Genomic DNA, 11,078 nt, shown 5'->3' with positions numbered 1-11,078 from the left:
GGATTTGGCCAAACCACGATGTACAGTCCTTTGGTAGTGAAGAAAAGCTCCAGAAAAATTTTGGTTCGAAAATTCAAAAAAAGGACTCAGACATGAAACTTGAAATTTTTCTGTGATTTCGATATAATATATTAACATGCATTTTTTAATGCAAAAATGACTGTGTATGAAAAACCAAGAAATCAAAATATAAAATTACAAATTAATTTAAAAATTGTGATCCCTATTTTGAATTAGATATTTTTGATTATTTTATATTTAGAAGAATATTTCGAATCTGTCATTAAAAAAAACTCTTAGACCGGACCTTTGATGCACAATTTTCTCTTGCGAACAAATAAAAATGAAAGAAATCGCAAAACACATAGAGATATTCATCTAAAAAATAAATCACAAAAACACTTTTAAGTACCTATTTTTAAAAACGCGTTTTTTTTGGTTAAAAAATGAATAAATTATCTATTTCTTTTTGTAATTTTCAACATTTGAAAGTATATTTTATTACAAAAAAATTTCAGGCCTTACAAAATTAATCGGTTCATTTTAGGAAAAATATATCATTTAAAAGAACATACCAAAATTTTAAAAATCCTATACCTCTGCCATTCTGTTTAATTTTCCAAAAATATTTGCGTGGGTTTTTCTGCACTAGCAAAGGATCGAATACACGGAGAAACTTTTAGTTATAAAATTTGATGGTTTAATATTTATTTTTACAGTACGACAATAGCAAGATAGTATACAGAGTTACTATTGCAAGAATTACTATTGTGAATATTAAACTCTGAAGTTATTATGTCTATTGAAATATAAAATAAATGATTAAATAATTGCACTTATACCAAAAGAAACTTACTATACTCCCTAAGACAGACTGTGAAGTTTGCAAAACACAATAGTAAAAATATTTTGTCCATGTTCATTCTACGCAATTCTAATTTTTCCGATAGAAAATAGGAAAAAATTGTATGGTCGAAAGAGCAAAATAAAAATAAATTCGCATTCACTTCACGCACTATAAATTTTATACCATAAACATACAATTAGATATTTATATTTTATTCTAAGCTGAAAGAGAAAAAACCTCTTAGAAGATATTAGTCCGGGCGGGAATTGAACACGGGTCTCCGGGCAGCAGAACAGAGATATTTCCCTGTGATAAAACAAATTATAAGCTATAGGAATTTTATCATCCTCATGAAATTCCGCGCTTGTAATGACGTCATTTGGTACTGAATCGCGAAGCACTACATTTAATTGTATTTTCTTTCATTGCAGCTTCCTATTGAAAATGGTAGTTTTTCTTACCTGTTTTGCAACTTATGTTATTTTAAATGCTAGTTATTGCAACTACGGTTTTATCATTTAATTAGTGAATATCACTTTTTTCAAATTCAATCTGCAACCAAAACATGAATTTTTCTAACTATAAATGGCAATTATTAGGTTTGTAGTATATTTATAAATGAAATGGAAAATGTATTTCTTCCTATGGCTGCGGCAATAATACTATTTTCTCGGTTATATCCTAGATTGCCATCGAACTTTTTTAAATATCAATATTATAATGCCAAATTTTACAATCAAGAGTTTCTCCGTGTATACTAAATTACAACCAAATCCCATTCATCAATTGAACATTGTTATTAGCCCCCTTCCCCCACCCTTTCTTTGCACACAAAAAAAGTCTTTGTATATGGATTTCAACATTCGGACATATAACTAGAACAAACTAATAGTCCCAAAAAAATCTAAGGGGATTGTTAATTGCTCGAAGGCCGCTCGAAGTATACAAAATTTTGTGCAGGAAAGAAACATTCCAAAAACCTAACCGTTAAAAAAAAAATATTATTTTTAAAAATTTCGAAAAACTTGCGCTAAGTTATCCTCGACAAATGCAGTCTTTATTCCCTTTAACAAAATTACTATTACTATTGCCTTAATATTAATATATTACAATTGCGCATGTAGCCAATAAAAACGTGCACAGCTGTACCAGTGGCCACCCGCGTGTACAGATGGGCTCGTGCAGAGGTGTCCATAATCCCATTTGTCGAGCGCAACTCATTACAAGTTTTGGTTTTTCGAAATATGGCTATTTTTTGATTTTCTGTTTTTTAAGTTTTACATTTTGAGTTTCAATATAAGAACTGTTGATTTCACGCAATTTTGTTAGACGGAATGAAGACCGCATTTGTCGAGTACAACTCAGCACAAGTTTTATTTTTTCGAAATTCTGTTAGAGGGAATAAAGATTGAATTTGTCGAGCACAAATAAGCACAAGTTATAGTTTTTGAAATTTTTAAATATAATAAAATTTTTTTGTTTTTGTTTTTTTTAGCCGTTAAGTTTTTGGAATTTTTCCTTCCTGCAAAAATTGTGTATACTTCGAGTCGCCTAGCACAATATTTCTTTTTGCTCTAGTAAAAATCGATAAAAGCTGAATTTTCAGTCTATGTCTGTAAGCCGCTTTTTGCGTTAAAAGACAAGCCTAATTTTGCAGGTTGCAGTCATCTTTATTTTTCATTATCAAATGATGTTCGATTGCGCACATCGAGGCGCAGATATATTTTCACAGACTGGCTCCCGGGTGGAAATTTAAGTCGGGGGCTAGCCATTCTACGGCTGGAGAGCCCGGTTTTAAGCCGGGAGCTGGCAGGGGAGCCCGACTTTAAGCCGGGCTGTGGCCGGGGTTTCTTGTCGGAATCCGACCAGCATCGCCACGCTGCGCGGGCCAGCGTCCGGCCATGGAGCCCGACCGTGGCGCGGACAAGATCAATTGGTGCTTTACAAGATTTAAATAATTCGGGTTTCAATTGTATAAAGAGCATCAGTCACTGAATTAGAGGATCAATTTGATTATTTTTTACTGTAGAATTGGAGCATATTATATATGAAATTCCACACGCCCAGCACACAGACAACATTAACTATTTTCTCGTAGTCGTTGAGAGACCAAAATGGTATTTAAAATAATAATTAAATGATTGGGAGCATTTTGACTTTGAATATTAATAAGTCCTGTTTAGAGTAAATACATATATTACATTTTTAAACATTATATTACAAATAAAATTTCTAACGCTACGGGGTATCGAACCTACATATCTATACCTAAATCTAACGCCTAGCAGTCGGGAGTGCTAATCACTGCGCTAAACCGACAAGTTGAAACTCGTTGAAAAAGCCATTCTCATAAGCTAGAGTTCAGAAAAGTTAGAGTACCAAATTTTAAGTTCTCTTTTTCTAAATATTTATTATTATGTGGCATTATGTAAATATGAAATACACGAACTTTTAACAGGAATATCAATAAACCCCTTTTTAAATAAATATTTTTAAATCGATTACAATTTTTCTTCGAGTGATATTTTGTTTTTTCCCATTGTAGACTGTTTTATAACTTTTTACAATTACATGAAAAGTAATTTTTTATGAACGTTTACAATTTTTAACGAAGGAACTCAAAAATTTAATCGTGAATGTTAAAAATTACTTAATAATACAATTTTTTAACTTTCGTGTAAGGTTTGGTTTTTAGGCGTTTTATACTATTTTACAACGTTTAAGATTTACATAAAAATGTAAATTTTTTCTGAATATTTGCAATTTTTCATAAAGATGAAACTTAGAATTTTGTTCTTAACAAAAAGCCAGTTCGAATTTTAAAAAAGTGTCATAAAATTTTTGTCACAAATTGCATTTTTTGTAAGTCTGAACTCATGAAACCTTAACATTTGTGGTGTCAAAAATATATTCACCCAATATATTTCGACGCGTGGAACATCCATGCGGGCATACGTATCCATTTCTTGATGTAATCAGAAAAAGTTATAAACAAAGTTTAACAATTTTATTATTGCCAATCAGCGCCTGGCCAGCTGCCGTCTGAGCATTTGATCATAAGATTTGTCCGCTCATAGCCCAGTCAACCCCCGACTGGGGTTTTGACACAAATTTTGCCTAGCGAGTCTCCGACCAGCTCACAGCTAGGCTCTTTAAAAACAAATATAGCCCGGTCAGTCCCCGACCAGAAACCTTGTTGTACCAGGGTTAACCCGGGCTATTTCCACACGGGTAGGACTTCCTGTAATACCAGTGCGCTATTTTTCACTTCAATACCTTATAAAAATGCTTTCGAAACGAATTAAAAAATACAATTCTTTGTGGATTTAATTTCGCCTCTTACTTACATTATTTATAGAAAATAAATAACTATTTTTCCTAGACTATTATCGAGAATTAGGCATTTTTACTTCAACGTTAGTTAACTTCACTTCGTTGAATGCTGAGAGGCAAACACTCTACCAAATACATGGGACAAAATCTTATTCTTGTGTTATCTTCATAATGAATTTTAAGTAACATCATTTTATTATATCATTAAGTAGTTCTTAAGAAATAAAAACTTTTTTTCAAATACATATCGACGTGCGCAAATGATAGGGTGCCATCTCGGGAGGACGAAATAAAAAGGTGCCATCTCGGGTGGCGAAACATGGAAGCTTAAGAATCCCATATAAACAGTATTGGGAACAACAACGCCCTCTGAAGTAGGAAACCTTTTTATTTGATTCTGCCGAGATGGAACCTTGTCATTTGGACACGTCGATATGTACAGAGAAAATTAGTTTTTACAAAGATATTAGCGAAGTAGGGCAAAAATGGACCGAATCCCATGCATTTGGTCCATGGCCTTCTCCTCAGCAATCAACCAAGTGAAGTTTGAAGTCTTTTATCAAAAGTCATTCAAGATCTCCAACATTTTAGTACCTGTCCAAGATTCCTGGATTGATTCTACACTTTTTACAGGACATGTTTTTCCGTGTGGTCGCATGAACTGCCAGATTCATTAGCGACTGAACTCCTGCTTTGGAAATCAAACCCTGCGCAAGCGTGGCTACCAAGGCTGCAGTGTTGGAACATAAGACAAACACGATACCATCTGAGCCACGATGACCACTTTGAGTGATTTATTCCCTTAGAAAAACAAGATATTTCAGTCTCAAATGATTACGGGACTTGAGCATGGACTGCCTGCTCGATTTGAAATGAATTCGCTTTAGAAAAAAAATCTAAAAGAATAGGGTTACCATAGAAAGAGAAATAGGGTTGCAGTACCAAATAACTTATCAAGCGAAGAAATATAAATATTATTTAAATAGAAGGTATATATAGTATATTGAATGTATTGTAAAATAAAATCGGATAAAAGTAATCAAACGGGATAGAAAAAGATATAGTTAAATTTTTCTTTCTGAAGTCATATTCATATCAATTTCATTAGTTATTTGCTATTAGCAAAGGAATAACATTATAGTCTTTCCCTTGAAAACAAAGACTGTCACATTTAAATGTTAAACGTACATAATTTCCACGCAAGTTCATGACAGTTTTCTTTTTATTGAATTTGACCCTCTGTTTCTCCTTTTTATATATCTCTCCGCTTTTTATTTGCTTTCATTGTTATTAACATCATCCAATATGTTTATGATATTGCTTAAACACACAAACATTATATAATACGAAAATATTGTACCCATCAGATTGTAGGATATGCGCTTTTTTAATAGTGGAATTGCGTAAGAGAATAATAAATTCGCAAAAAGACGTGCAAAGTGTGTCACCAACTCATCTTGCTTTACACATTTTAGACGAATCTGAAAAAAAGACCTTGAAAATCTATATCTTTCATTCAGATAATGAAATTGGCTAGAATTATTGTTTAAAATTCTAATAAATATAAGCTTGTGACATAATATTTGAGCTAATGTGCTGAGAGACAATGTTTTTTTTTTTAAATTTGAATACGTATGTTCGTTTTTCGGATATATGATCTCGTATTTGGGACAAGGAAATTGATTGCTAGTGGGAGTCGAGGTACGAGATATGTCAGTGTCTAGTTTGTAATTGGATTCCAGTTCTGACTGGACGCTCAGCTCAATTGCGCCCCAAGTAACAGAATTTTCTCTCTTCCATTTGTATGATTTTTCTACTCAGGAGATTTAACTTACTTGAATTAATGTAACATTGTCTGTCGAGCCAGGTAGATCCATTAACACTGTGACAAGTTGGTTATGATAGCACTGAGTGTAGTTTGTCCAGGTGCTATTGGTCTCTGCACTCCAGTACCAGTGACCATTTGGCATGCATTGTCTCGTTGCATTCGCCTTGAAATAAAAAAATTAAATTAAAAAAAAAATCAAAAGAAGAACATTATTACCTTTTATTTCAATTTACACTTAAATAGGCCCCAATACTTGAATGAATTTTTTGCATAATTTTCAGATTAAAAAAAAATCAGTTATTAGTGACCTGCCCCTCTCCAGAGTACTCACCTCCTTCTGCCCTTCAACCTTTTTCCCTTTCCGCTCTTCTCCCTAACTTTTCTAACTTTAACTATCTCACCTACCTAAGCTTTCTCTTACCCCCTTTTTTATACCCTAATTTGATATCTCATAAATCTATCTCCCTACTTGCCCCTCCCTAGTCCATATGTCATTCTTTCCCCTTCATTCTCATTTTTCCTTTAGGCTTAGACCTACCACAATCTCATTAATATTCCTCCCTTATAGCTCCTCACACCTCTTGTTTGTCGCTAATCTTCTTAACCCCCTGTAACCTGCTATTATTAATTATTTACATTAAGAGGTCATCCATAATAACTTATGTCTTTTAAGGGGGAGCAATTTCGGCGAAATCTTACATATAAGTCAGAAAAAGCCTTACGAAGGGTTAGTGAAGGGTGTCTAAAATTAAAAAAATAACTCTTGCGTAATCCCAAAAACATTTGAACGAATTAGGGGCAGTTCAAAAACTACGTCTTACTAAAAGGGGAGGGTTGCTTAACAGATTTAGTGGCGATTTATAACGTAGGGGAGCGGGAGGGGTGAGCTAACTAAATATTAGCGATTTTATTTTACAAGTAAGGAATCTAAGTACAAAATTCACACTCTTTCACCCTATTAATGAATGCATTAACAACACACAATACAATATCTGGTTATTCAGTGTTCATCTCGTTTGTTTGATAATTCTACTATTAGAGAAGAGATTAAACTATTTTGTATAAAACTCATTCTCTTTTTTGGTTTAAAATTAATTCTTTAAAATGAAAATTGATAGTTTTGAGTTAAAAATTCAACAAATAAATATTTAATTGAGAATTAATCCGAATTAATCCGAATCTGCCCTCAGAATTTCTACTACACGTATCAGTTTTCCCCTAGATGCAGAAAATAGGAGAAAACCTAGGGATATTCAGGACATTATTTTGATAATACCAGTATACGGAAGAATAAACGTAAGGGTAGCATATTCTTATGTGTTGGGATTCGTAAAGACCAAATTCATACACGAAAATTCTTGAGTATGTTTTCCGTTTCCCCTAACGAGGGTAAATCTAGAAAAATTGAATGTCTTCGTTATGTTATACAGACTTATATGCTAAAACATAACAAAACTGCTATATCCTTTGCAGTTTTGCGCTCTCAATATAAATTTGACTACTAAATTTTTTGGGCTTGTATCAGTTTCTCCCTAGATGCAAAAAGTTATGGATTTTCAGCCGCTGAATCCAAATCCGGCCTCAGAATTTTTCGTACACATCTGAGTTTTTCCCTAGATGTAGAAAATAGGGAGCACCTATGGATATTCTGGACGTTATTTTTATAATACCAGTATACGCGAAAATAGACACATGGATGTTATATTCTTAAGTGTAGCGATTTATAGGGACTTAGTTTGTATACAGAAATTCTCTAGTGTGCCGTATGGTTCCTCTAGCTTGGGCAATTCTAGAGAAATTGAAGGTCTTTCTCATATTTTATAGATTTATACGGGAAAAAATAACAAAATACCATATCCTTAGTATATTTGCGTGATAAATCTAAATTTGAACACCAAGTTATTCGGGCTTGTTTTATTTTCTCTCTAGATGCAAAATGTAGGGAAAACCTAGAGATTTTCTGGCCACACAGGTCCACCAAAAGAAAAGTTGTCTGCACGGAACAAGTGACTGATTTCACACGCGAAACTGTAAAGGATATAATATTTTTGTTATTTTTCCCGTCTAAATCTATATAATCTGAGAAAGACCATCAACTTCCCTAGAATTACCCAAGCTAGGGGAAACAAAAGGAACACAAGAGATTTTCTGTGTACAAATTAAGTCTCAACAATTCGTTTATACACTTAAAAATATAACATCCAGGTGTCTATTTTCACGTATACTGGTATTATCAAAATAAAGGCTAAATTATCCCTCGGTTTTCCCTTATTTTCTGCATCTAGGTGAAAACTGAGACGTGTTCGAGAAAGTTTGAGACCTGATTTGAATTTAGCGGCTCAAAATCCATAAGTGTAGCGTCGTCATTTGTCTCCTGCAGACAAATTTTTGTATGGCCTCTGTGACCAAAAAATTTTTAGGCTTGTCCCTACTTTCTGCATTTAGGGAGAAAATGATACAAGCCCAACAAATTTAGTGGTCAACTTTAGATTGAGAGCGCAAAACTGAAAAGGATATAGCATTTTTGTTATTTTTTGTCATATAAGTCTGTGTAACATGACTAAGATCTTCAATTTCCCTAGATTTCCCTAGGGGAAACGAAGACACACTGGGGAATTTTCGTGTATGAATTTGGTTTTTACAAATCCCAACACATAAGAATATGCCACCCGCACATTTATTCTTCCGTATACTGGTATTATCGAAAAAATGTTCTGAATATCCCTCGGCTTCCCCTACTTTCTGTATCTGGGAAAACTGAGACGCGTAGGATAAATTCCGAGGCCAGTTTCGGATTCAGCGGCTCAAAATCCATAAGGGTAGCCTAGTCACTTGTCTCCTGCAGACAACTTTTTTGTGAGGGCCTGTGTAATTAAAATGATATGTTGCGAATTCATTTGATTAGTATTAGATTTTACTACTTTGTTGAAAATAATTTTTGTATGTAAAAAATGAACTACTTCAGTTTTGGGTGAAAATTAACCATTTTTCGTTGAAAATTCAACTATTTGCTTGAGAATTTATGTATTTTGTTGAATATAACAAAAGTATTCTTAAATCAAAAGTCATCTACTTAGTATAAGATTTCACTGGTTTGTGCAGTTTGTTGAAAATTCAACTGTTCTGTAAAAAAATTATTTTTGGCTGAACTATTCAGCTGTTTTGTCAAAAGTTCTTATTTTTGTGTAGAAAATTCTATTATTTTGGTAGACAATTCCACTATTTGGTTACAAGATCTTTCTTGGTTCATAACTTATCTCTTTTGGTAAGAATTTGATCTTATTTTTCTCAAAGGTGCAATTACTTGGTTCAAAATCAATCTTTTTTGTTTTTGGATTCATCTACTTACTTGAAAATTTGTTTTTTTTTTTGGTTCCTAGGCTTAAATTCAACTATTTGATTAAAAATCAAATTATTTTGTTTGAAATTCGCCTATTTTTCTTAAAGTTTTAACTATTTGTTTGTAAATACAGCTGTTTGATCAAACATTAATTTTTTGTTTATTGAAAGTTCAACTATTTGGTTGAAAAATCATCTTCTCGGTTATAAAAGTCATTTGTTTTCTCATCTGTTCCATTTTTAGGTTGTAAGCTCAATTTTTTCGTTGAAAAATTAACTAAATTCATGAAAAATCATCCTACTTTCCCTGTTTTGAGCAAATTTTGGGCTGTGAAGAGTGTTAAAATATTACGTATATTTATTATTTTATTTTAGGCGTTTATTAAATAAAATCTAAGACAAAAATTTGAGTAGAAGGGGGGGGGGTGTTCGTGTTTTTGACGACATCCTGGGGAGTTCAAGCTTTGTTTGATGATCTTTGACGAAGGAGGATAGGGGTGGAAAAAGGTTTCAAAATAGCGTGACGTAGTATTTGAACGTAGTATTTAAATTAAGGTTTGCTAGATGCCGATAAATTTCGGTAAGAGGAAAATCTTTATATCCAGAACCAATGAACAAAATTGCATTACCTGTATATCAAAACCTGCGATATAATATGGACATTGTTCGATAGCTAAATCTCCTGGAGCAGTTTCTCGCCAACAAAGAATTTCATCCCAGGTCTCAGGACACCAACCTGGACATAAATTGAGCTGAGTAACAACTTTTAAAATAAAATATTTAACAAAAGGCACAAAGAGAAAAAAGGGGAGAAAACATAAATTAATTACGAGAGTAATTAATAGTTTAAGAGATATTCAAGAATTTTGAAGGGATTCAAATATAATTAAAACTTGTAAAGATTTTTCAAGAATTTTGTAAGTTTTTACGAAAATGAAAAATTTATTTTAGGTTCCTAGAAATAATTAAAATATTTTTTATTTCGAAAAATTAATATTAGGCCATTATTTTAAAGCATTTCAAAACATTAAAAAAGATGTCAAAAATTTTTGAAGTATCTGAAACATTTTAAAGTCAATTTTTTCTTAATTTTGCAAAATAAAAAAAATCAGGTAAAATTTGAATGTGCTTTAAAAGAAAATTAAAGAAGATTTTTAAACACATCAAACAATTTTCTAAAATTTCGAAAAAGAGTATAAAATTTTTTAAAATCAACATTTTTTAATTCGAGAGCATTACAAATTTTAAAAAAAATGTAAATAATCGAATAAATTCAATAAATATTGAGTAGAATTGATGAGATTTAAAAAGAATTTAAACTTCAGAGGAATTTTAGAAACGTAGGATAAAATGATTGAAAAAACCGAAAAACTTAAAAATTCTTGTAGAAGAATAAGACAGATGCGCCTGGAATCGGTGTACAATTATCAGTATTTAAAATTAAAATTCGAATGATTTTTTTTAAAATCACTTTCAGAACATTTCTTCTCAAGCAGAATCATCGATTTTAATCGCAAGAGGTTCAATTATTTGCAAGCAGAATAAGTAATTACATAAATTTTGAAAATTCAAAAAAGATAAATTGGAATAAGTTGAATGAGATTTAAAAAAAGTTGATTTTAATTACACATACAATTTGTTGAATTATTTCTAAAAATTTGGGAACATTAAAAATTGCAGTATTTAAATACACTTAACATTTAAGACTTTTATATTAAATTTTGATAAGAT

The 11,078-nt window shown here is 32.0% G+C and overlaps 1 protein-coding gene across 8 annotated transcripts in view; it reads right to left on the bottom strand.

Annotated features, from left to right (window-relative positions):
- Positions 1–11,078, bottom strand: part of LOC117176327 (secretin receptor-like) — a 256,742-nt gene that overhangs the window by 19,366 nt on the left and 226,298 nt on the right. For all 8 annotated transcript variants that reach the window (XM_033366557.1, XM_033366556.1, XM_033366559.1 and 5 more), the window contains 2 exons: positions 9,977–10,083; positions 6,016–6,171 (listed from right to left, as the gene is read on the bottom strand). In XM_033366557.1, coding sequence (XP_033222448.1) covers positions 6,016–6,171; positions 9,977–10,083 — 263 coding nt within the window. The remainder of the gene's footprint in view (positions 1–6,015; positions 6,172–9,976; positions 10,084–11,078) is intronic.

The sequence above is a fragment of the Belonocnema kinseyi genome, chromosome 7 (genome assembly GCF_010883055.1).
Source record: "Belonocnema kinseyi isolate 2016_QV_RU_SX_M_011 chromosome 7, B_treatae_v1, whole genome shotgun sequence".
Lineage (NCBI taxonomy): Eukaryota > Metazoa > Arthropoda > Insecta > Hymenoptera > Cynipidae > Belonocnema > Belonocnema kinseyi.
Note: the sequence above shows the minus strand (reverse complement) of the source record. Positions and strands in the feature narration are given on the sequence as shown.